At 42.0% G+C, this 26,396-nt stretch overlaps 1 protein-coding gene across 3 annotated transcripts in view; it reads left to right on the plus strand.

Moving 5' to 3' along the window:
• The window catches only part of SNX30 (sorting nexin family member 30), a 176,425-nt gene that overhangs the window by 142,717 nt on the left and 7,312 nt on the right, over window positions 1–26,396 (plus strand). The window contains exon 10 of one of the 3 annotated variants that reach the window (XM_017975594.4): window positions 2,853–8,146. The exons of 1 other annotated variant lie outside the window; for it this stretch is intronic. In XM_017975594.4, the coding sequence (XP_017831083.1) occupies window positions 2,853–2,862 (10 nt within the window). In that variant the 3' untranslated portion in view covers window positions 2,863–8,146. Of the gene's footprint in view, window positions 1–2,852; window positions 8,147–26,396 lie in introns of those variants that run through there. One more of the 3 variants, XM_078374495.1, reaches the window with a different exon arrangement.

The raw sequence follows: 26,396 nt of genomic DNA on the forward strand, positions 1-26,396 counted from the left end.
CTGCTTCTTAGTAGTGGCTCTTCTTTCTACGGGCTCACTTCCCAGGACTGGGCTGAGACCTCCACTTCCCAGGTGGCCTCGATTCCTCTTTAGCCACACACTTCTGCACAGAGAACCAGGGTGATGGGTGGTGCAGGGGCCAAAATGTACCAAGGAGCATGACCTGTTCCATGGTCAGCCCCAGGGATAGAGACTCAAAGCACACAGCCTTTCTGTCCCTCTACCCACAACCCACTACAGCTCTGGCAGCATGGATGAACAGGAACCCCAAGACATGAAAGGGAGTTGCAGGTTTGTAGGCAGAGCTTAGAAAGCCATGTGGAGGCTGGGTGTGGTGGCTCATGCTTGTAATCCCAGAACTTTGGGGAACTGAGGTGGGTGAATCACCTGAGGTCAGGAGTATGAGACCAGCCTGGCCAACATGGTGAAACCCTGTCTCTACTAAAAAATACAAAAATTAGCTGTGCACAGTGGCAGGCACCTGTGATCCCAGCTACTCGGGAGGCTGAGGCAGGAGAATCGCTTGAACCTGGGAGGCAGAGGTTGCAGTGAGCCGAGGTTGCACCATTGCACTGCAGCCTGGGAGACAGAGCAAGACTCCATTTCAAAAAAAAAAGCTGCATGAATAATATAATCACGTAGGGAGTAGGGACTGGATTCCAAATGATGTAGTGTAGCGGTGTGCTCTTTTGCTAGTGTTTAGGTAGGCTGTAATCTCCTTCCCCGAAACCCCCAACCTCCAGCATGGCCCAGCCTCCTTGTGTCTAGGTCCAGACAACTCTGTCCTCTGCAAAGAGAAAGACACACCTAGTCTTGCCCTTCAAGATGTGCCCTGTGGATCTGGCCCAGCAGCCCATTTCCCTCTTCGTCCCCCGCATCTAGGGCCACCTTGGGAGATACTGGTTTCACCCAACCCAAGCCTGGCTCTCCCACTCCATTCTTTTCTTAATTTTTCTAGAGGCTACAGCAAGCAGTCCAACCACTTTGATCCTATGAGGGGTGGAGACTCCAGGGGATGAGTGGGTTATGGGGCTAGGTGGTATTCAGCAATTAAATATGGCCATGAGAACAACCTGAACCAGATGGACAACTCTGGCCACTTGATCAAGGAGTCTGTTTATTCCAGGGCTGCAGACAGCAGGGGGCAGCCCTTGTCATCTCTGGGAGGGTCTGTGAGAGATTCTCACACAGTTCTTCCCATCCTCTTGGGAAACCAGGGACCTTGGAAGGGTCTCTGAGAGATTCACATCAGATCTAGGACAGATCTAGTGGGAGCTGGGTTATCAGGATGCTAGCCAGCCTGAGGACCTTCCAGCCTTCTGAGTTCTTGGGCCTGGAAATGAACTAGACTCAGGGTAGTCAGTGTCTTTCCCAGTTTAGGCTACTGAGGGTTGGATTATATTCTCATCATGTCCTCACTTCTCACTCATCTGTGAATGCAGACCCCAGCTGATCTAGTGCCTGGTCATCCTCTGCAGCCCAGGCTACCAGCAAGTGGAGCTCTGACCTTGCCACTCCAAAATGGAGTGTGGAATCTAGTCTCTAGCACAAGGTTGGCTTCATTAAAGTGCAAAGACTTACTCTCTGATGATCAGATTGATAAAATCACACTAATCCAGAAGAAAGGAACTTTTAAAAAAGTAGCAGCTAATATTTATTGAGCCCTTATTATGTACTAAGCATTTTACACTAATTAACTTGATCCTCCCAAGAAGTCTGTGAGCTGATCTATCACCCAATTTTACAGACTGAGAAATGGAGACCAGAGAGGTTAAGCGATTTGCACAAGAGCGCAAGGCCAGTAAATCAGGAAATCAGTATTTGGCATCAGGCAGTCTTTGCCAGCCTACAGCTATGAAGAAAATACAGTTGCCACAGAATTTTCTTTGAGATGTCCTCTTAACCCACGTAGGAATGTGGAGAGGAGTGGAAACAACACAATCATGTTGTGATTATTGTTGATCAACAATGTGTATTGCATAAATAGAGAGAACAAGAGTGGATAGTTTATCTGTTGAACCTGTATCCCAGGCACTTTACACTCAGGCAAGGAATACTTCTGTTTTCTCAACAAAATTCATGGCCCCCAAATTCATCTTAGAAAGGAACAATCTTTGAAAAACACCTTTGGTTAGTATTAGAAAGTGAAATCCTCAGTTCTGGCTTTCAGCTGTGGAGGAGGTTCCAGAGAGTGGGTGGAACATTTGTGCATGAGTCAACAAGAGGGAAGGTGAGAGAGAGAACCAAGGAGGGAGAAGAGGGGAAAGAAGTTCAGGGAGGAAGTAAGACCAGCAGGTATTGGCAGAGTCAGGACAAGAACCATTGGTGTCAGGGTGGTCTAAAGGGAATTCTGAAGAACAGGAATGTCTAGTGTGGATTTTAAACATCTTGCTGTATCATGTACGTGTGAATCCTTCCTGTGACCTCCCTTTGCTCCTCAGTTTTTTGTTTGTTTGGTTGGTTTTTTTGAGACAGGGTCTTGCTTCTGTGCCCAGGCTGGAGTACAGTATTGCAATCAAAGCTCATTAGAGCCTCAAACTCCTGGGCTCAACCAAATCTCCTGCTCCGCAATCCTCCTGCTCCAGCCTCCCAAATAACTGGGGCTACAGGCATGCACCACTGCACCCAGTAAATTTTTAATTTTTTTATTTATGGTAAAAACAGCATCTCACTATGTTGCCCAGTTTGCTCAGATAGATCTCAAACTCCTGGCTTCAAGCAGCCCTCCCACCTCAGCCTCCCAAAGTGCTGGCATTACAGTTGTGAATCACTGCACCTGGCCTTCCTGAGTTCTTTAGAAAAGTTTACTTATAAATGTTTTGCACAAGTGAATTTTTTTTTTGTTTTGGTAGAAACTGCTAAAGAAGCTATGCTTTCTCTCTGGATTGACATAATGCTGAGCAGACCATGAGGGAGGAAAAGGAGGCCATGAGAACACAAATCTCCCAAGGATTCACTGAGATCTGGAATAGGCTTTGGACTTTCACAAGCTATGAGATTGGGAAGTTAAGTCCATCTGACTCAGATCTTGAGGGACTTAGAGACCTTTGCAGCTGATGTGCAGACTACACTGATGGGGAAGGCTAAGGCAGGAGGATTGCTTGAAGCCAGGAGTTCAAGACCAGCCTGGGCAGCCTACGGAACAAGTGAGACCCTGTCTCTACAGAAAAATTTAAAAATTAGCTGAACATGATGGTACATGCCTGCAGTCCCAGGTATTTGGGAGACTGGGGTGGAAGAATTGCTTGAGTCTGGGAGTTTGAGGCTCCAGTGAGCTATGATTGCACTACTTCACTCTAGCCTAGGCAACAGAGAGAAACTCTGTCTCGATTGTTACTGTTTCAGGTGCTATGGTAAGCCTTTCCCTCAGAAATTGGGAGCAAGGAAAATAAGATACCCCAGAAAACATAAATATATACTAGAAAAAAGTAAAGATGTACAAACTTGTTCAAGAAGACATAGACAAATCTTTTCAGTGACCACCAAACACTTCCTTTGAAGTGTTTCCCAATGACTGTTCCATCACTACATGCAATATATTGCCCAAGTCTCTTTGCCTGATCATGAGCAACTTTCAACTGTGGTTTTACTTCCTAATTATAGTTGCAAACAGGGAGAAAATGTGCTAGTTGCTTTGAGTCTAAATAATTTCCCCTGATAAATTAATAAATTAGCATTCTAGTTTATCTGTCTGCCTTTCTGGGTCTCTATTCCCTCCCCATATACTGATGAAATGAAGTATATTATGGTTAGACTGTGAGTCAGGCCCTGTCTATAGTAAATTCCTCAAAATAATGACTGCCACCCATGCATGTTCTTGGGATATATTTCATTGGCCTTCTCCTTCAGACGTGGCACCCTAACATTGCCTAATTTTATAGAAACTTTGACTTAGTGTAGCTAAATCACTTGCACAAGGTCACACAGGGCCAGGTACTTAGGTTTGTGGGACTTCATAGTCTATCCATTTTCACAATGCTTCATTTCTGAAGTAATTCAGTAGAAGAGTACATTTTAAGATGGTGTTTGGTTGAATGTTTTCCACCAAATACTGTGAGCCTATGTTTCTATCTAAGATATTTTCCAACTCAGTGGTTTGTTTGTTCATTTACTCATTCATCATCTGCTCATCCACCCATCATTCATTCATCCATCCACTGACACATCCATCCATCCACCCACCCGCCCATCATCCATCTATCTACCCATCCATCCATCCACCCATCATTAATCCATCCATCCATCTACCCTTCTACCCATCTACCAATCCATCCATCTACTCACCCACCCATCATCCATCCATCTATCCATCCACCCACCATTATCTATCCATCTATCCACCCACCTATTATCCATCTGCCCGTTTACCCACCCATCATTCATCCATCCACTCACCCATCCATCCACCTACCCATCATCCATCCGTCTACCACCCACACATCATCCATCAATCTATCTGCCCACCCATCACTCATCCATCCATCCATCCATCCAATCATCCACCCATTCACCCACCCATCCATCTATCCATCCATTCATCCATCCACCCACCCATTATCTGTCCATCCATCCATCCATCCCTCCCTGTGTCAATTTTTAAGCATTTATCAAATATCAGGTCCACCAGTAGGTACCAGGGATGGAAATTCCTTTGGCCTTAAGAATCTTTTTAGTCTGAAGAGTTATCAAAAGGCCCTTGTGTTAACACTATATGCTCTGTTTTACACTCAAAGTCACTGATGCTGGTCATGTCTCCTCTTTTATCTCCATTAATAATTTCTCTCCACCCTGGGCTCTGCTATCAACCTGAATGACCTTACTAGAATATGTTTTTTTGGTGTGTGGTTTCCTTTCCCTACAAAGGAAATAACTTTAATGCAAATCAGGAAGCAGAAAGAGGAAACTTTACTTTTCTTTTCTGTTTTTTGATTTCTTTTTAAATCTTATCCAAGTGGGCTTTAAAGTCTTACTAAAATCCTGCTCTACGAGGTGGTAATGAGGTATAGTGTGTGGTATATGGTATGTGCAAGAGCAGTCTTTTTTTCCTGTTTTATTTGTGTGGTCTTTGTCCGTATTTCATACTGTTTTTTAAAAAATTCTGAAATGAATTAAAGTTAACATTTTTTGTAGGATAAGTTTTGATACAGCCCTTTTCTTTGAAAAAAGCATTATGTTGTAACAACATCAGGATTTCCCTTTTCTCCTCCTCCTCTTTTTCTCCTTCTCCTCCTTCTTCTCCTCTTTCTTCTCCTTCTTCTTCTCCTTCTTCTTTCTTCTCCTTCTTCTTTCTTCTTCTTTCTTCTTTCTTCTTCTTTTCGTCTTGCTCCATCACCCAGGCTGGAGTGTAGTGGTATGATCATGGCTCACTGCTGCAGCCTCGACCTCCCAGACTCAAGCAAGCAATCCTCCCAACTCTGCCTCTCATGTAGCTATGATCACAGAGCATGACCAGAGATTTTTTATTTTATTTTGTAAAGATAGAGTCTCGCCATGCTGCCCAAGCTGGTCTCAAACTCCTGGCCCAAGCAATTCTCCTACTTTGGCCTCCAAATGTGTTGGGATTACAGGTGTAAGCCACTGCACCTGGTGATTTCTTTTTTTTCTAAATAAGAGAAGTGAAACCTTTGATGGAGTCAACCATTAATGTGGCCCCATCAGTATAAATGCCAACAGAGGATCCAAGACAGGTCTCGTTTCCAAATATGCAGAACAAGTCACTAACTACATCTTGTTGTTCCTTCTTTAGGATAGTCCCTTGAAGCGGAAGTTTTCTTGAGTTTATTGTCATTTATTAATCTTACAAATGCTATAGCATAAACTTTATTAGTGAAATCTGTGGACTCATCAGCCCAGGCAGAGAAGCTGGCATTTATCAATTAATTCCACAAAACCTCTTCAGCATTATGTATGCCATAAATACATCAATTTATCACACCATTTGAGAGTAGAAACTTTTCAATTTCTCTTACTGCATTTTGCTATCTGTAAATTTACACATTGGCATAATTGGGTTCTTGCTACTGTTGCTTTTCATTTCACTGAAATATTTTATCTTCTCTTTCATGTATTTACACAAGTGCAGAATAATATTCCCAGCATCTTCTAAATTTTGACCATGAATTTAAAACTGCTTTATAGCTTTGGAACAGCTGGGCACAGTGGCTCACATCTGTAACCTCAGCACTTTGGCAGGCTGAGGTGGGAGGATTGCTTGAGGCCAGGATTTGCTTGAGACAAGCCTGGGCAACATAGTGAGACCCTCATCTTTACACAAAAAAAAATAGCCAGTTGTGGTGGTGCATGCCTGTAGTCCAAGCTACTCTGGAGTCTGAGGGAGAATCATTTGAATCCAGGAGCTCGAGGCTGCTGTGAGCTATGATCACGCTACTGTAGTCTAGCCTGAGTAACAGAGCACGACTGTATGTCAAAAAACATTTTTTAATTGAGATATAATCCAATGCCTGAAAACAAACAAACAAAAAACTTGGAACATGCCCATATGGATGGGAAACTTGCCCTCAACAGTAGAGATGGCAGTTCCCTGAGACCCAAAGGGCTGGAAAAGTGCAGAAGAGGTGAAAGGACTGATGTGTCACCATCAGGATTCTGCATTAAAGATCCCCCTTTTCAGGAGCTGATAGACTTGAGGTCCCCTAATTTAGGGAGTGAGGCTCTGAGCTATCCTCCTTACCTAATACATGATCAGCTACATCAAAGTGAAGATCTCCACTACTTTAGAAAAATGAAGACCTGAGAAAAATGTTCTGAGTACTTGAAGCTTTGTCTCAACAACTGCCCTGTGTAACAAGCAGAGCAAAGGCGATTTTTAGGGCAGTAGAACTCATCCTTATGATGGTATGATGGCATATATATGTCATTACGAATTTGCTGAAACCCATATAATGTACAACACTAAGCGTGAATGAACTCTAGTGTACACTCTGGACTCTGGGTGATGAGGATGTGTCAATGAAGGTTCATTGATTGTGACAAATGTACTACTCTGGTGGGTGATATCGATAATGGAGGAGGCTGTGCAGGTGTGGGGACATGGGAATTTTAACACCGTCTGCTCAATTTTGCTGTGAACTTAAAACTGCTCTAAAAAATATGTATTAAGAAAAACAAACTGCACTGTGTCAATTGGGGAGCAAAGGAGGTAGGAAAAAAAGGGCAGCATTCCTGCTATTTAAAAATTGAAATATGTTTATATGAGTCACCCCGACTCTGTGTTTGCTTGTTTGCACATTGTTTTATCAGTCACATTTTGCTTTGTGAAACTGAAAAAAAATAGAGCTTGGAGAGATATGGCTGGCACAGGCCTGAAAAGGAATAAAAGAAACAGTTAAAGGCATCTTCACACGTAGATATTGCTCAACTGGTAGAGTCACAGAAGGACTGAGGAGAAAACAAAATACATCCTCTTCCCCTTCTGGAAATCAAGTTAATGTTTTGGAGATTTAGATTGCATCATCATATGTTGGGGCTGGTGTTTACTCCACATCAACTCCCTTTGGTAAGGGGGGAGAACAGTGCCATTTCCTCTTTCTACTGGGTTGTGTTTTGGGATGTCTTAGTTCCATGGATTTTGCCTTCAATCTGATTCTGTCTGCATAGCATCTTCCAGAAGTTCATTAATGGTTCAAATGAAATTATTTGATGATTCACTTATGGAATCTATTCTATTTGCCTTTTATTCAGTGCAGTTATTCTTATTTATACTTATTTACATTCGCTCCACATTCAATAATATTTTGAGATGAAGAAGAGGTACTTCATATACTCACCCACCACTTTGAGATAAAGCCACATCTTATCTGAGTATGTCCAGGTCCTTAGATAATAAAGATAGTCTGTGGGTCACTGGGTGCAAATCTGCATTTGTGATTATAATGCCTAACTCTTAAATCTGGATATTAAATTAAAAAACATAAAATTAATGTAGTTTATTGTTCTCATATTTAATGCATGTAAAATTGTGCCTGGCTAGCCACTTAGAAAATTATGGTACAAAATATAGTCTGTTGATTATGAATTCCTTTCCTGATCATTTACAGGTGTTGTTAGAATGGAAGACAAAAGTATGTAAATTGGAAAACATCGCTCATGCTGGAATTTTTCTAAGAATAAACACAAATGCCATTTATTTTTTCTGTTTTTATTTATTTATTTATTTATTTTAGAGACAGGATCTTGCTCTGTCACCCAGTCTGGAGTGAGCACAATCATAACTCACTCGGCCTCAAACTCCTGGGCTCAAACCATCTTCCCACCCCAGCCTCTTGAGTCACTGGGACTACAGCCATTGAGTCACCTTATCTGGCTTACAAATGCCATTTCTGAGGTGGAAATATGTTTTTAAATAAATGACTATTGTTTTATAAAATAAATGTAAAGACACAGGGAAGTTCTGCAACAAGAAGGCGTAACCACTGTAAACATTTAGCACTTTATATTTAAATTTAACCCCCCAACCCATAATATAACAAGGGTGCTTTCCCGTATCATGAAATGACTTTGAAATTCTTGACTGAATATGAAAAAGATATAGAGTGCTCCATAGTACATAGAACTGAAATTTTAAAATCGAATTTAAACTCTGGTTTACTTTTCAAAATGTTTTCGTTTTTATTTGGTAATATTCTGTCAACCAATGAAGTTACAGATGATGTGCTGATCAGTCAAGACAGACTTGGCTGTGCTGTGGTAACAACACCCACCAAACCCCAAATTTCAGTGGCTTGAAACAACCAAGAATTATATGACAGTTCCCTGTCAGGCTACATGTCTATTATAGGTTGGAGGTGGAAGCTGGAGTCTGCTCATATTGACCGTTCAGGGACTCAAATTGACAAAACGGCCGCCATCTTGAACATTTCTGGTCACCAGTTAAAGAGAGAGCTCTAGAGGTCTCGCACTGGCAATGAGATGCTTAGCCCAGGAAGTGACGTCTGCTACTTCTGCTCAAACTCACTGGCCAAGCAGACTTCATCAAAATTAGAAACTTTTGTGGGGCAATGGACACCATCAAGAAAGTGACAAAAATAACTCACAGAATGAAAGATAATATTTGTAAATCATAAATATGATAGGGAACTTGTGTCTAGACTACATAAAATCTTTCAATAATAAAAGGATAGATAAGCAAAGTTAAAAATGGGCAAAGGATATAAATCGACATTTCTCCAGAGAACATATATAAATGATCACTCAGCACATGAAAGAGATGCTTGGCATGATTGGGCGTCAGAGAAACACAAATCAAAACACAAAACCACTTCACACCCACTAGGATGGCTATAATCAAAAAGAAAGCCAATAGCAAATGTTTCCTTGTACATTGCTGGTGGAATGTAAAATGGTAGAGTCACTTTGGAAAATGTTCTGACAATGCCTCAAAAGGTTAAACATAGTTACCACATGAACCAGCAATTCCATTCCTGGGTATGCACCCAAGAAAATGGAAAATGTGTGTCCATGCAAAAACTTAAGTATGATTGTTCTCAGCAGCCCTATTCATAATAGCCAAAAGGTGCAGACAACTCAAATATCCATCAAGTGATGAATGGATAAACAAAATGTGGTATATTCATAAAATGGAATAATATGCGAAATGTTATTCCGTAAAAAGGAATGATGCACTGAAACATGCTACAACATGGATGAACTTTGAAAACATCATCCTAGCTGAGAGAAGCCAGACACAAAAGCCTTCATAGTCTGTTATTCCATTGCTACAAAATGTGCAGAATAGGCAAATCCATAGAGACAGAAAGTAGATTTTTGGTTACTAAGGGCTATGCAGATGACCAACTGATGTTTGGGGCTATGTCTGGCTTCATTCAGTGTCTTAACATATTTTTCAGCTGGGCTTTAGACTAGAATTAAATCAAGCAATTAGCAGTTCTCTGGTTATCTTCTCTATTTGGGTGTTTGTTCCTTTTCGTTATGTTTATTTTTTCATTCTAAGTTTGAAGATAATTATTTTCCTTGGAGGAAGTACAGTGTAGTGGCTAAGGGTGCAGGCTCTGAAATCAGACTGGAACTTGAGTCCTGCCTCTGATATTTACTATAGTTGTGTGACCTTAAGGTCTCTTGTATCATATTTTCTCATCTGTAAGATGGAAATCATATTAGGACTTACCTTGAGAATTGTGAAAAGTAAATGAGTTAATGTGTGTAAGAGTTAATACATGTAATATATTTAAAATAGTCTCAATGAATTTTAGTTTCTGTTATTATAAACCTGATGACAAAGTCAAATCTAAAATTATAATTTCCTAATTGTCAGATTGTAGGTTAAACTATCTTTAGTTTGTTTTCATACTGTAATTATGGCTTTAAAGCATCAATCCTATTTTCTGTGTTTATTTTAATCTCTAGAAGCTTTGGTTTATTGAAGGATTTAGCCTTTATTGGCCAACTGAGATTGTCTTGAGAAGGGGCAGTGAAGGGAATTCATATACAGGCTAGTTGAGATCCTGTTTAAAGACCTGTGCTTTTTAAGCACAAGAAAAAAAAAAAGACTAAGTAATGGGGGCAAGGTGGGGTAAAGTGGAAGAGGTGGTAGCACAATACATCCCTCAAGCTACTTAGATACCGTTACATTGGTGTGGAGTTGACTGGTTCTTTGTGGTCCTAGAGCAAAGATCCTGGGACCACTGGGTATGAGTTTTGGTTTGGTATAAGGAAGGAATTTTTAGTAGTCAGAGCTTTCCAAACCTACCTGAGTACAAGCCACCAGCTTCTCTCTCCTGCTTCACTATAATCATCTCCTAACTTGTCTCATTCCTAAGGCCCCCTCCAATACATTAGCAAAATGGCAGCCAAAGTGATCTTTTCAAAGCACAGATATGATTCCTGTCATTTCTCTGCTTATAACCTTTCAATGACTTTCAGATACTCTTGGAATAAAGACCAAACTCCAAATAATGATGGGCTTACTGGGTCTGACCCTCCCTAACTTCAGCCTCATCTTACAGGACATGACCCCTTGCTCACAATGGTCCACTCACCTGGTCTCCATCATTCACTTCTTCCAACTCCCCTTGGAGCCTTAGAACATGCTTTTATATCTGTTTATGACATGTCAAGTCCATTTTCTCTAGCAAACGCCCATTCTTCCTTTAGATGTTAGCTCAACCATCCCGTTCTCAAAGAAGCCTTCCTTGAACTTCCTGTCTTGGTCTGTTAGGTATTCTCATGACAGCTTGTACCTCTCCTGTGTGGCTCTTTCCACTGTTATAATTGAATGGCATTGGTATAACTTTTTGATTAATGCCTGAAAGTTCCCTGGGTACAGAGATCACATCTTTTCTTTTTTTTCCCCACCCTGTATCCTCAGTAGTCTTAAAATCATCTGATTAGAGTGGACTGTGTCTATTCAAGACTTTTATATGAATGTTTCAACTCTTGGGAACGTTGTGCCTCATACATAAGTGCTCAATGAAAGCTCCTTGAATAAATGCATGAGCAAATGACGGAGCAGATAGAGCTGTTTAAGTGAGAATTGTACTCCTTCCACCAGAGATGTTTTATCTCAAGACTACAAAAACTCAAAGTTTCTTTTAGAATCCGAGTCTTTAATTCCAGGATCCTTGCAATAAAGATTTACTTAGTTAAGAAAATGGTAGTGAGGTCACTGGACTGCTATGGTCAACCTCTGAACCATTGCCACATTGTGTAGTTGAAAAATGCCTAAGCGCCACCTAAAGAGCCGAGGAAATGTTCCTCATCGCCATTCATCATTGTTCATTCATTCCATCACGTGCGCTACCCAACAATGCTCACACAGACTATGATGTCCTTGTGCAACATGGCATCTGTGTCCCTCAAGGAGGTCACAAGTTTTTGCTGAACACAGATACATGAACAAAAGCTTACAGGCTTTTGTCATGTGTGACAAAATACACTGAAGGTGTGCTTTCAAGAGGAACACTGCTTAGCATGGTTATTGGGAAGGATTTTAGGCTCAGAGAGAAGAGTCAGTAGCAAGGAACTGATTAAAGAATTAGGATGGGCTGGGCACGGTGGCTAAAGCCTGTAATCCCCGCACTTTGGGAGGCCGAGGCGGGTGGATCACGAGGTCAAGAGATCGAGACCATCCAGATCAACATGGTGAAACCCTGTCTCTACTAAAAATACAAAAAAAAAAAAAAAAAAAAAAAAAAATTAGCTGGGCATGGTGGCATGTGCCTGTAATCCCAGCTACTCAGGAGGCTGAGGCAGGAGAATTGCCTGAACCCAGGAGGTGGAGGTTGCGGTGAGCCGAGATCGCGCCATTGCACTCCAGCCTGGGTAACGAGCTAAACTCTGTCTCAAAAAAAAAAAAAAAGGACGGAGAGGCCAGGTGCAGTGACTCACAACTGTAATCCCAGCACCCTGGAAGACCGAGGTGGGTGGATCACTTCAGGTCAGGAGTTTGAGACCAGCCTGGCCAACACGGTGAAACCCTGTCTCTATAAATATACAAAAATTAGCCGGGCATGGTGGCGAGCGCCTGTAATCCCAGCTAGCTCAGGAAGCTGAGGCACGAGAATCGTTTGAACCCGGGAGGCAGAGGTTGTTGCAGTGAGCTGAGATTGCCCCACTAAACTCCAGCCTAGTGACAGAGTGAGACCCTGTCTCAAAAAAACAAAAAACAGATGAAAGAGAGAGAGAGAGAGAGAGCATGTAATGGAACATCCTACAGTGAAGAGGAAGAGATGGAGGGCTGGCCTCTCTTTGAGCTGGCAAAGGCAGCGGGAAGAAGGTGAGATGGACCAGATATAGATGAGATGTTATATAGGAAGAGGATGCCCTAAGAGAGAGCATTGTCTTGTTTTCTGGACAGTTTTGAGATTTTAGACTACTTAAAGATAAATATTTTTTCCATTGGACATGTCTTGGGAAAATATTATGTGGGGTGAATTTTCTTAAACTTACCAGTTTTCACTATGAAAATGAGACCTGCTCTAACTGACATCTGAAAGCAGAGATTCTTGACTCTGTCCCTTTGTCATGTAGAAGATCAGCCAAGCCCAGGCCTAGACTTTTTTTTGGGGGGTGATTTGGATGCAGATGACAAATAATTGCTCCTTCTCTTCCAATGTAGATAGCTCAATCCTCTACTTGTCAACAATTCCTCCTTTTCCAAAACCCCAAGCTCCTATGCTCTGTTTTGGTAAATTTAGTCTTCAACCCTTTCTAGCTGTGGCCTCAGTTTTGCTTTAGACATAGGAGTACAGTGCTCAGTCTCTCACTTTCTCACTGCCTCTGAGTACTGAGATACTGGAACAGCTATTCTGTGCTTAGAAAAGGGACCAGACACTGGAGCCCCTCAATTCAGGAGTTTGTTACTGACCCCAACTGGGGACAACAGTCTCTTCCATATCTAACATAAACTCTTGGCCACGCATGGTGGCTCACACCTGTAATCCCAGCACTTTGGGAGACCAAGGCTGGATGATCACTTGAACCCAGGGTTTTAAGATCAGCCTGGGCAACAGTGAGACCCTGTCTCTAAAAGAAGAAAAACAAAAACAAAACATGATGTCTTGTCTCAGAAGAGGAAGAGCTACCATTTCTGCGAGGGGTAGGGACTGCTGGTCAGATAGGGCAACTGTGTGCTGGTGTGGCTACCAGGGAAAGAAGAGTGGTCTCTCTCTCTCTCTCTCTCTCTGTGTGTGTGTGTGTGTGTGTGTGTGTGTGTGTGTGTGTGTGTGTGTGTTTGAGTGACAAAAATGTTGAATCTAGGGTTGAAAAAGAGAGTTCAGGTGGTTCTCAGGGCCTTAGGATTCCTGCAGGTTAAGGAGCAGGACTCCAGAGCCCTGTAGATTGAGGACTAGGAGGCAGTTGGTGCTAAAAATAGGGTGAGGGCGTATGTGCACAGACTAAAATCTGCTTGGTCACACTGTAAGGAGGTCATTTGTACCACTGCCTCCTGAGGAGTTGCCCAGGATGAAACACATCTAAAGCTCAGGGAAAGCACACACATGAACTGTGTGTGAACTATGTATGACTTTCGCATTCATATCTTGCAGAGAGTTTGTTGCAAGTGCACTGTGGGGCTTTCTGTGGGTACAAATATTCCCAGCTTTAAGAAATGGGTGCCTAGGTTGGGCTCCCCAGAAAGCAGACTTAAGAGAAAGATTTGTGTTCAGGACGTTTATTGTGTCCTACTTGAAACTGTCTTTGCAAGAATTATAACTGAGGAAATTATGACAGTGAAAGAGATCAGACCTAACCCACTCCATCCTGCTGCTAAACTTTAAGCCGTTCTCATTCATTCCTGGGCATAGGCTGAACTAACCTTGGGAAGGAATTCCATTTATGGTTTGACTCTGAAACAAAATTGATAATAGCCGTTTTCTGAAAAGATCCCCTTCTTGCCTGGGACAAGTCTGCCTTTGTAAGACTATCGAATTAGCTACAAGATTAGATTTTATGGTTCAGGGGTCATGCAGCCTCTGCTTATAAGAGTCAGAACCTCCCCCAATTGTTCCTGGGGATGACATCATTATTGTAAAACCTAAGATCAATGCTTGAGATCTCTTGCAGACCCTGTACTTGATGATCAGCTGACACCACCCAGAATGGTAATCTAGCTCAGCTAGTTCTGCAGTCCCACCCAGGAACAGACACAGCAAGAAAACCTCACTTTGACCCCCTGTGATTCCTCTAACCTGACTAATCAGCACTCCTCACTTCCTGAGCCCCTACCCACCAAATTATCTTTAAAAACTCCCATCCCCGAATGTGAATGCTCAGGGAAACTAATTTGAGTAATAATAAAACTCCAAGGTCCTGCACGGCCAGCTCTGCATGAGTTACTCTTTCTCCATTGCAATTCCCCTGTCTTGATAAATCAGTTCTATCTAGGCAGTGGGCAAAGTGAACTCACTGGGCTGTAGTGTGTGGTGGGGATCAACGCTCGGGGATGAGAGAAGTGGGATCTGTCAGAGGCAGGTATTGACTTGCGATGTAGTTGCAATCAAGGTCTCAGCAAATTTAATGAGGGAACTGAGAGGATCCTTCAATGTTGCCCCACTGTGAGACCAGGGGGCCAAGCTTTGGTACTCTCCACAATACAACATTGATCAGCCATTACGTTCAGGCTGCCCTGGAGAGAGGGGGGTGTGATTTTGGGCTAGGCAGCTCTCTTCAGCTGAATCCAGTTCCCAGAGAGTGACTTAGCTGAGATCTTTCAGCCACCGACAGTGAGAGAATGAAATGATCAGCTTTGAAAGGGAGGTCAGGATAGTGCTTCACAGCCTCCAGTGCAAAGGGCAAGTGACAAGAAGAGACAAACCAAATAGAAAGAAATCATTTTAACAGCAAGAATGTGAAACAAATGTTCAACATTGTTAGTAATCAGTGAAAAGTTAAAGAATAGATCACTCAGCCTATCAGACTCATGATTTTTTAAAAAAGATTGGCCATGGATGTAGAAAATGATAACCTGGGTGATTGATTTAAGGTTTAAAATACTAGCAGTCAATGCCACGAGAATAAATGTCTCACTCAGAAGGAGTGTAGGTGAAGAACCAAATCATCTCACCAGCTCGGAGGAAAACTGAGATACCATAGTACACATGTATTTATACAAAGTTCAATATCATTGTGCCTGAAAGCTTTTTCCCGTGGGAATTCACAAAATTCACTTTACAGCCTGGCTCTAAATCCACAGGAGGAGCAATGACACTTGGGTAAAAATTCCTAACTACAGAGTAAGGAAACCGGCTGTTGAGACTACTAGGGCAATGGCTGGAAGGCATAATAGTAGTGATATATTTAATTGCGAGGTAAGGTATGCAATGACTAATTATCTTTTATATTCATCAATGACAGAAAACTGGAAAATATCTCTGACTTTTGGGGTTAAAATATAGCACATGCCAGAGAGAGAACTAATATTAAACTACCCAAATTCCAAATCCCGTGAAGGAGAACAGTAGAGGCTGTTGTGCTTATTGGAGAAACACTATTCCATCTATAGCAGAGACCTACATAGTTGGACTTCTGCATCCATGGGTTCCACATCCATGGATTCAATCAACCACCTGTTGAATAAAAACATACAGGAAAGGCCGGGCGTGGTGGCTCACGCCTTTAATCCCAGCACTTTGGGAGGCCGAGGTGGGTGGATCACGAGGTCAGGAGTTCAAGACCAGCCTGGCCAATATGGTAAAACACTGTCTCTACTAAAAATACAAAAATTAGCTGGGCATGGTGGCTTGCGCCTCTAATCCCAGCTGTTCGGTAGCCTGAGGCAGGAGAATCACTTGACCCTGGGAGGTAGAGGGTGCAGTGAGCAGAGATGGTGCCACTGCACTCCAGTCTGAGTAACAGATTGAGACTCTGTCTCAAAAAAAAAACAAAAAACCAGGAAAAAATAACCATATAAAAATAAAAAACAATGCAGCACAACTATTCACATAGCATATACATTGTATTAGGTATTAAGTAATCTGGAGATGATTTAAAGCATACCGGATGATGATACACAAATACTAAAATCATTATATATCAGGGACTTGAGCATTTATAGATTCTGGTATCTGTGGGATTCTGGGAACTAATACCCCACCTATATAGAGGGATGACTAGACGCTGTTCAGAAAGAAGTTTCTCCACCACCCCTGTTGGGTCCTGGTGGAGATGGAGCAAGTGACCAGGAGACGTCAGATGACCATGTAACCAGAACTATCCATTATAAGAAGTTTTGTTTCAGATGACCACATCATAAGGTTGGGTGGGCCCAGAAGCAGTCTGTAAGATGGAAGCGATACACCAGCAGGATAGGGCACGAGTAGGGCCAGAGGGAACAAGCAATCCACAAGAGCAGGTGGTCCAGATCCTGTGTTGTCCAGTGCCAGCCACATGGGAGACCTCTTATGACAGCTGATGGAGGAGAAATAAAAGGTTGAAGCTTGGTTCACAAATGGGTCAACTTGATATCTCAGTACAAACCAGGGACAGTAGCTGCATCGCAACCCTCACTTAGGTATTGATATGATTTGGATGTTGGTCTCTTGCAAATCTTCTGTTGAAATGTGATTCCCAGAGTTGGAAGTAGGGCCTGGTGGAAGCTGATTGGATTATGGGAGTGGATCCCTCATGAATAAGGTTTGGTGATAAGTGAGTTTTCGTCCAGTTAATCCACACAACACCTGGTTGTTTGAAAGAGTTTGGGACCTTTGACATCTTTCTCTCTTGCTCCTTCTTGCCATGTGGTATGCTGGCTCCCCCTTCGCCTTCCAACAGGATTGTAAGCTTCCTGAGGCCTCACCAGAAGCAGATGCTAGCACCATGTTTCCTGTACTGTGAGCCAATTAAACCTCTTTTCTTTATAAATTACCCAGTCTTAGATATTTCTTTATAGCAACACAGAAACAGACTGACACAGATGTGGTACTGACAGCTAGCAGTGAGAAATTCTACCAATGGGGAAATTTCTAGCAGGTATGTCTGGTCATATAAGTTTCCCAAGGTATGAATATACATGGTTTCATTAGTAGTAGCAAATGGTATGCTGGTGGGTTTGGAAGGAGAGAGATTAAAAGATCTATTAAGGAGATTAAGGAGGATTAAGAAACTCCACGGAGGAGGCATGTGGGCAAACTTAGGGGAGGTGTGAAGATCTTTGTTTCACATGTGCATTAGCCCACTGGAGTATCTGTTATAAAAGAGGCACTATCCAACCAATATAGACCAAGTGACTCAGCCAATTGATATCATTTGGCTTCATCATTCGATACCTGGGTGTTGGAATAATGAGTGCATTTATAGAGTAGCCATAGTGGTAGGGATGGAGGCCATGCATGGGCCTGACAGCTGATCTAGCTGTTGCTTCTGCTCAAAGTCCAGCCTATCAGCCCCAGAGACCCTGTACTGAAACCCTGTTATAGCCTTATCCCCTAGGAAACTAAGCTGCCAATTGGTGGCTATTTGACTACATTGGATCCCTTGCACAATAGAAGGAGTAGATACCATCCTGACCAGCCTCAACTTATATTCTGTATATTGGTTTGCCTTTCCTGATGTGAGGCCTCAGCTAGCACCATGATCTGAGACCATGTGGAGTGTTTGATAACAGCAAATATCAGAGCTAAGTGTCCTACTTCACAGCAAAAAAGGTATAGTAGTGGACACCTGGCCATGGGACCCACTAATTCTATCACAAACTTTGTCACCCAGAAGCCTCTCTATTAGAGTGGCAGAATGGCCTTTATAAGACCAGTCAAGATCGCAGTTTAGAATTAACACCCTATAAGGCTGAGGTACCATCCTCCAGGATACCCTAGCTCAATAACCATTACATGGTGCTGTTTTCTGTCCCCAAAAGGTAGACTACATTAGTCTGGAAACTGAGAGATGGAAGTAGGCGTGGCCCCACTTCTCATCTCTCTCAGTGATCTTGGGAAATGTGTAAGGATGGCCTATATGTATGTCTTGTTTCTGAAATCTGAAGTCCCCTTCAACCCCAGCTTCCACAGCAATTCCTTGGGCAGAGAGGCCCTGAAGCCCTATTCAGATAGCTGCTTCATTGTGGCTTCGCCACTTCGTGTTTTACCTACAACAGCCAGAAATGAGAAAAGCAGGGCCTTGAGAATGATTCAATTCTTCTCAGAAAGCAGGGAGTCTAGCTGGTATTGAAAGGGACAATTAATTTGGACGGACTATAGAGTCAGTCTACTTATGACTAAGTAGCTACCCTAGGGTTCTTAAACATTGCATAGAAGAGGGACCCAGGGGAGGAAAGACCATAATCCTTGATAATCTGCAGATGGAAGGTTTGAATGTTGGGTTTTGGGTCACCTCTGTGGGAAGTCATTTCTAATACCCAAACCTGGAATAAGGGGACTTTTCACATATATCTATGGTGTCCTCTTCAAAGGAAGATTGCATTGAACCAAGAGTTTGTTGTTATCTTGGGGTGTGTGTGTGAGAGAGAGAGAGAGTGTGTGTGTGTACATCTTTCTGGATTGTGGAGGTCTGGCATAGGTTCAGAAATTTCCAGAGACAAAGGCCTGGATCTTTCTTCCTTCTCCCAGTAACTCGGATATAATTGGAAGCATCTACCCCTTAATTGTTGACTTACTGTTTAGGATATAAAGGAGGAACTGGAATCTAACCTCTGAAAACTCAAAGGAGCTATTAAAAAACGAGATATATAAGTTGACAATGAATTACAATGGATTTAGGACAATTTAATGTTAGGAACATCTGAACTATGAGACCTGAGAGATTGTGCCATTTTTCCCAATAACAAAATGAGGAGTTAGTCCATTGAGGAAGAGCCATACTCAAGTTGAAACACGTGGCTCCTAGCCCCAAGAGGCGGCCTTCCAAGATTTCATTTAAGGAATTTTTGCTTGTTGCTGACTTTTCCCTGAACTACTACATGCATCATTTGGGAAGGACGTCTAATGAGATTGTAAAGTGAGAGACGTCGCCCAGGAGCATACTGAGCCTTAGGATGATGCAGCAAAAAAAACCTGGAATTGTATGTCTTCTGGAAAAGAAGACCATAACTTTCACAAAGTTCAAAAATACTCTGTCCTTTTGCTTGCTGTGATGCCAGACTTCCACCTTAAACACCTCATTTTTAAACCTCCTACTATAGCAAAGGAGGGCCTTAATGAAACTTCAATGGCCATGGATCAACCCCGACCATCTAAATGTCTGGATTCAGTGATCAGTCCTTTCCTCTTTCCCAGAAAATTTTGGTAATGTTGGTAGAAGACTGATCAAAACAGAAAACATCCTGCAACCAGAGCTATCTATCCTTATCTCCATTCCCCTCCCCTCACACCAAAGTCACGGATGCTATTAGATGGATTGCATACTCTGCTTTAGGTTCAAAGCATAAACGGAGGTGGAAATCTAACACCCATGGAAGTCCAGGAAGGTTCTCATTTACAGGGGTCTAAGACTCATCTCCAAGATGATCCACATTTATTTCGTCCTGTGCCATGATGAGATTCAAAACTGGCTCAGAGATTAAAAGAGGTCCTTGTTACTACGCAGAGGACGGATTTTCCAGGGAGTCACAGCCTGCAGATCTACTACCCAGCCAGCAGATGTCAGTAAGAGCCTCAGAGTCACCAGCATATGTTTTCTGAATGCCGAGTCTCTCTTGTCCTGCAGGTCAGCCTGATGGTTTAAATTACTCAGCCCTTGGTATCTAAAGCCACAGCAACTTATCTCAAGGTGACAGGGCTCAAATGAAAATGACAACAGTTTGGCCAGATAATGTGGTCATTGCAGGAGCCTTATACCGAGAATCTTGTTCCGTCACTTCGTGTAAGTTGGGAAAGAATTAAGAATAGGTTTCTTCATGTTTTGAATGCCAACAACCAAAGGAGAATGTGCCTTCCTTTATTGATGGTCCCTGTAAGAGGCAATAGTGATCTCATTCTCCTCTAAGCTTGTCTTGTCCAAAATGTTACCCTAGAGACTTCCAAGGATCCTGCCACCAGTGATCTTTGAGTTTCTACGATAGGATCTCTGAGACAGGAAACTTCTATACCATCTCCACCTCCCTCCCACCAGTGTCAACCTCGGATGTGGTGAGATGGAGGCCTTCACACAAGTTTCTCTGTTGACCACTCCTAACCCTGGGTCTGGAGTCTCTGCTGATGTCCATAGAGCTTATGGCCACTTTCCGTGTCTATTTCCTTTGACAGGAATTTGACCCTTCAGGAATTTTGTGCTTGTTACTCAACATCCATTCAAGACCAATTGTCCTAGGTCAATGTTGTCGTTAAATTTCCCTAATAATTAAAGACATAAAAATTACCATTATCACGAGATGGGAGAAAATCAGACTGGCAAAGAATAAAAAGATGCCTAATAAGCCACTGGCTACAATGAAGCCATGACCACTTATATGGCAGCAGCAGGAGTTTAAACCGATGGCCCTTTGGAGGTTCAAATTTTGCATTTGTGTGTGTGTGTGTGTGTGTGCATGTATGTACGCTCACATAAGTTTTTGTGAGGGCCATGCTCTTTAACACCTACTTCTACTCCTAGGAATATATTCTATAGAACCATTCATTCAAGTATTTAAAGCTATATATATGGCATATGTACAAGGGTATTCATTTTTTATAAAAGAGCAAATATTGCAAACTTTCAACAGCTGACTGACAATAGTACTGCTATTCAATGGAATACTACAAAACCATTAATAATATATGTTGGCTATCTTTTCATATTATTCTTTTTTTGAAAATTTTTATTGTGGTAAAGCATATTTAACATAAAATTTGCCGTTTTAACCATTTTAAGTGTACAATTCATTGACATCAATTGCATCTACGATATTGTTCAACCATTACCTCTGTTCCCAAAACTCTTTTTCATCAGCTCAAATAGAAACTCCGTGACCACAAAGCAATCACTTCCCATTTCTTCCCTCCATCCCCAGTCTCTGGTAAGCTTTAATCTACTTCCTGTGTCTCTGAACTTGCCTATTCTAGATATTTTGTGTAAGCTGTCCTATTTCCAGTTTTCATCAAATGGAAATGTATTGTTTTGAAAGAAGAAAGTTTAGTTATAGACAAAAATAAGCCTAAAAACTAGGAAAATAAATTTTGGTAAGATCTCCTTTAGAAAAAACAGGGAAGAGACTGAAAAACTATAGACTATTTTATATTTTTTGTCACCAAAAAAATAAGGTAAGTCAAGCTCCTACTTGGAATGTGCTCGAGTTGAGTTGAGATCTTCATGAAGGTTGAGCTGTTGACGCACGAGCATCAGCTGCTCTGGAAATGTGGACACAAATCACAAGAATCATGATTTAATTTCTCTGCTTTAATCAGAAGAAAACATATGCAAAGGAAGCAAATAGTCACTAGAGGCCTAGCAAGTGACTGACTACCATCTTGGAGAGAAGGGCTGGAATGGGGTTTGGGTGTCTGGACCTGAAGGACAGACTTTAAGTCTTATGTCAAATGATTGTTTTACAGTTTTTAACTTGCAAACTTTTGGGTTACATGCAAACCTTTTGTATTGTCCATTAACTTGGGTCATGGTTAAGATACATTATCCATAAACACGTATGGGTTCAAAAAAATTAAGTTGTCCTAATGAGGGAAGGTGTTCTCTTTCCAGATCCACAAGGGGGCACAGTTTTAAGGGCAAGAACTTCCCAGCGCGGTGCCCCTCTCCCATCTCTCTCCATCCGGGAGATTTAACGGTTTTAATTTTCCCGGGCGCGGGGAAAGGGTCAAAAGTCAATCACTCTAGCGGAAGTTCTAAGGAACTCCTTTCATCAGTCAGAGAACTTAGAGAAGGTGGGGGTTCCTCCCAGGTTAAAAGTCCCTTTCTGGCCGGGCGCGGTGGCTCAAGCCTGTAATCCCAGCACTTTGGGAGGCAGAGGCGGGTGGATCACGAGGTCCAGAGATTGAGACCATCCAGGTCAACGTGGTGAAACCCCGTCTCTACTAAAAATATAAAAAATTAGCTGGGCATGGTGGCGCGTGCCTGTAATCCCAGCTACTCAGGAGGCTGAGGCAAGAGAATTGCCTGAACCCAGGAGGCGGAGGTTGCGGTCAGCCGAGGTCGCGCCATTGCACTCCAGCCTGGGTAACAAGAGCGAAACTCCGTCTCAAAAAAAAAAAAAAAAAAAAAAAAAAAAGTCCCTTTCTTCCACACCTCTTTGGACTCCATGTTTGGATACCCTTCCACGAACACTCTCTCGTGCAAGCTTTCTCTCTTTTGGATTTCCCCTCAGGAGTCCCCTTCCACACTCCTCCGGGAAGTTTTCACTCTTCTTTTTTTCTCTTTTCTCTACCTAAATAAAATCACTTTCTGCAACAACCCTGTTTGAGGTCTGGTATTTACTTTTATGAGCTTACAGCGTGGTCCCTCTCTCATTCTTGAGAGGGCAGAGACCAAGAACCTACAACATTCTCTCAGGGGAGCTGCGCCTCCCCCGCACCCCAAAAACCCGGTTACACTATTGTGTCTAGCTTATTTCATCTAACATAGTGTCTTCAAGTCTCATCTACGTTTAGTATAAATCAGAACTTTACTCCTTTTTAGGGCGAATCCATTTCATTGTATGCTTACCTCCTTTTGTTTATCCGTTCATCTTTTCATGGACACTTGGGGTTGTTTCCACATTTTGGCTGCTGTGAATAATGCTGTAATGAACATGTGTGTACAAATATTTGTATGAGTTCTTGTTTAACCTTGGGGTATATACCCAGGAGTAGAATTGAGGGGTCACATGGAAATTCTCTGTTGAGCCATTTGGGGAATTGCCAAATTGTTTTTACATTGACGTCACCGTTTTACATTCACACCAGCACCGTGCAAGAGTTTCACTTTCTCTACATCCTCACCAACACTTGTTATTTTCCTTTTTTTTTACCCTTCTGAGGATTGCTAACCTAGAAGGTGTAAAGGCATATTATTTTTTAGGTTAAATAAAAACCATGTTTCAGAATAACATATAGTGGTGTATCCTACCAGAGAAGATATATTACTAGAGATTAAATTCATAGATCCTCTTCCCCCGCCAATCTTCTGTTACAATGAACCAATAATTCCACTCTTTGTATTTATTAGAGGTAGCTTCTGAGGAAGCTCCCTAAGAAAGAGTAGATCCCTTAGAAGAATTACTTAGGGTATCCTTCCTTAGAAGGTAAGAGAAGGATTCCCTTGGAGTCCCTGAGTGTAGCCTGCTTTTGGGGAGGAGGACAGGTGAGTAGTCCCATTGTCAGGGAAAAGGGAAAACAGTCCCACTCTGAGAGCTTAAAGGAAAAAGTGGAGGGGATTTCAGGGAAGGAATGGAGACAATTGTTTTGTTTGTGAAGTGATGGCCATTGGAACCGGATCTGATTCCCTGTTCTTCTGGGGCCCATGGAAACCTGGAGATTGCCTGGGATCAGGGGAAGGAAGGAAGGGTGGCCATTCAGAACTATCCCTTAGGAGCACTGTGTTACTATTGCAATCAGTTCTTCTCAATCTTTTCCAAATTATGGGATGAATTTAGTTATCTTATAGATGAAGATATTAAACCAAAGAGAAGTTGACTATTTTTAAACCCTGGAGAGGCTGCTTTCTGGCTGAAGTTATTGGAAGAAACAATGAAAGAAAAGACACCTTACTGTTCTTCACTTCATCTACCAACATACTCAGTCCTATTGGCGTTTATTAGAAACTTCAGGTGACAGATCAGTGAGCAACAGTACCCTAGGAACTGCACTCCCACGTTTTTCTACACCCTTGACTTTTGCTTCTGTGATACTGACTTTTTAAAGAGACAATTTTTTTAAACACCCCACCTTCTGAATGTGTTTAATAATTTCCTCATAGTGCTTTTTTAACTTGTTTCTACATCCCTCGATAAAGGCTTAAGTTCAAGTTTAACATTTTTAGCAAGAATGTGTCATAGGTGACATGGCGGACTTCATACCACACCACATAAGGAGACACAATGCCAGATTGCCCTACTGTTGATACTTAATCGTTTGATTTAGATGGTGACTGCCAGATGTCACCATTGTAAAGCATGTTTTTCCTTCTACCATATTAAGTGACCTGTGTAATCTCTTGAAAAATACTCTTGTTGACAAATCTTCTTTAGAATTTTAAAGTACCCCCTGCCCCCCACAACAGTTTAATGAATTTGAGACTCTTTGTCATCTTGATACACACTGCTCTGTAATTTATCTCTAAGTGGCTCACACATGTCAAAATAAAAAGACACAGGATTATGGTAGATACCTAACTTCACAGTGCTCACACCACAGGGAAGGATCACCTTGGTTACTGTGAGAATTGACCATAATGGACTGCTCGTTATTCTCCCCAGGAAGGGAAGGAAAATGGCTACTATTGTAAACTGAGGAGCATAGAAACAAGATCAGCTTTGAGGAGGAATGGTGTTTTTTCTTCTTTTTAAAGATATTTACATGTCAGCAGGTTTTGCTTCTTAGAAGCAAAACACTTTCTAAATTTCTCCTTGGACTATTCACTATAAAATCACTGTTTAATCTTCCTGGATATAATCTTCAATCTTAAAGAATGTAAAGCTTGGCCGAGCGCGGTGGCTCAAGCCTGTAATCTCAGCACTTTGGGAGGCCGAGGCGGGTGGATCATGAGGTCTAGAGATCGAGACCATCCTGGTCAACATGGTGAAACCCCGTCTCTACTAAAAATACAAAAAATTAGCTGGGAATCCTGGTGCGTGCCTGTAATCCCAGCTACTCAGGAGGCTGAGGCAGGAGAATTGCCTGAACCCAGGAGGCGGAGGTTGCAGTGAGCCAAGATTGCGCCATTGCACTCCAGCCTGGGTAACAAGAGCAAAACTCTGCCTCAAAAAAAAAAAAAAAAAAGTAAAGCTTTGTGGACAGGCGCAGTGGCTCACACCTGTAATCCCAGCACTTTGGGAGGGTGAGGCGGGTGGATCATGAGGTCAGGAGATTGAGACCATCCTGGCCAAAGAGGTGAAACCCTGTCTCTACTAAAAATACAAAGCATTAGCCTGGCATGGTGGCACTCACCTGTAGTGCCAGCTACTCAGGAGGCTGAGGCAGGAGACTCACCTGAACTTGGGAGATGGAGGTTGCTGTGAGCCAAGATCATGCCACTGTGCTCCAGCCTGGGAGACAGAGCAAGACTCCTTCTCAAAAAAAAAAAAAAAAGGAATGTAAAGCTTTGCATTATTTATTTAATGAATCTACAGCATTGCTTCCCAATATTTTTCAGACTATTGGCATTCATAGAAAGTGATAGTCACATGATGCACTATGGTGTGCTAGAGATTTAGGGGCATCATATGGGACTTATTTTTCATTATATAATTATGATAAATATAAAATTCAAATATTAGAAAATATGTTAAAAATTCAATTTGTAGAAAATTTCCAAAGAAAATCTAAGTTTTTTTTCTTTTTTCAAATGAAAAACTTCAGCTTTCTACTATTAGTTTTTGTGCTGGAAATACCCACGGGAAACTTATGATTAACAGTTTTAAGTAAGAATCTCTTCAAATTCTTGGTAGCTCTCATCAGTAAAACTCTGCATCAGCAGGTGACCAAGTGGTTTAACCATTTTCTTTACAACCATTAGAAATTTTCTAAAAGTCAAAATTACAGTTAATATCTCTTGTTTTCTTTCACTGACAAATGTAATGTTGAAATTTTTTGGTAAACCCATTTCAAATCCAATGGAACTTCTTTATATTCCATATTTCAAAGCAATAATGAAGTTCTGTGGATGACATTAGCAGATCATCCACCCATGGTTAGAAGAGTCATGTGGAGTTGCCTAGGCAACACTAAAAGGACTTCAGCTGTAAATAGCTTGCCTACATTTGAAGATGGATTTGTCTCCCTCCACTACCCTCCACCCCAGTTGCAAATAAAAGCAGAGAGAATTGTTCACCAACCTTCTCTGTA

This window comes from Callithrix jacchus, chromosome 1, assembly GCF_049354715.1.
Source record: "Callithrix jacchus isolate 240 chromosome 1, calJac240_pri, whole genome shotgun sequence".
Taxonomy (NCBI): domain Eukaryota; kingdom Metazoa; phylum Chordata; class Mammalia; order Primates; family Cebidae; genus Callithrix; species Callithrix jacchus.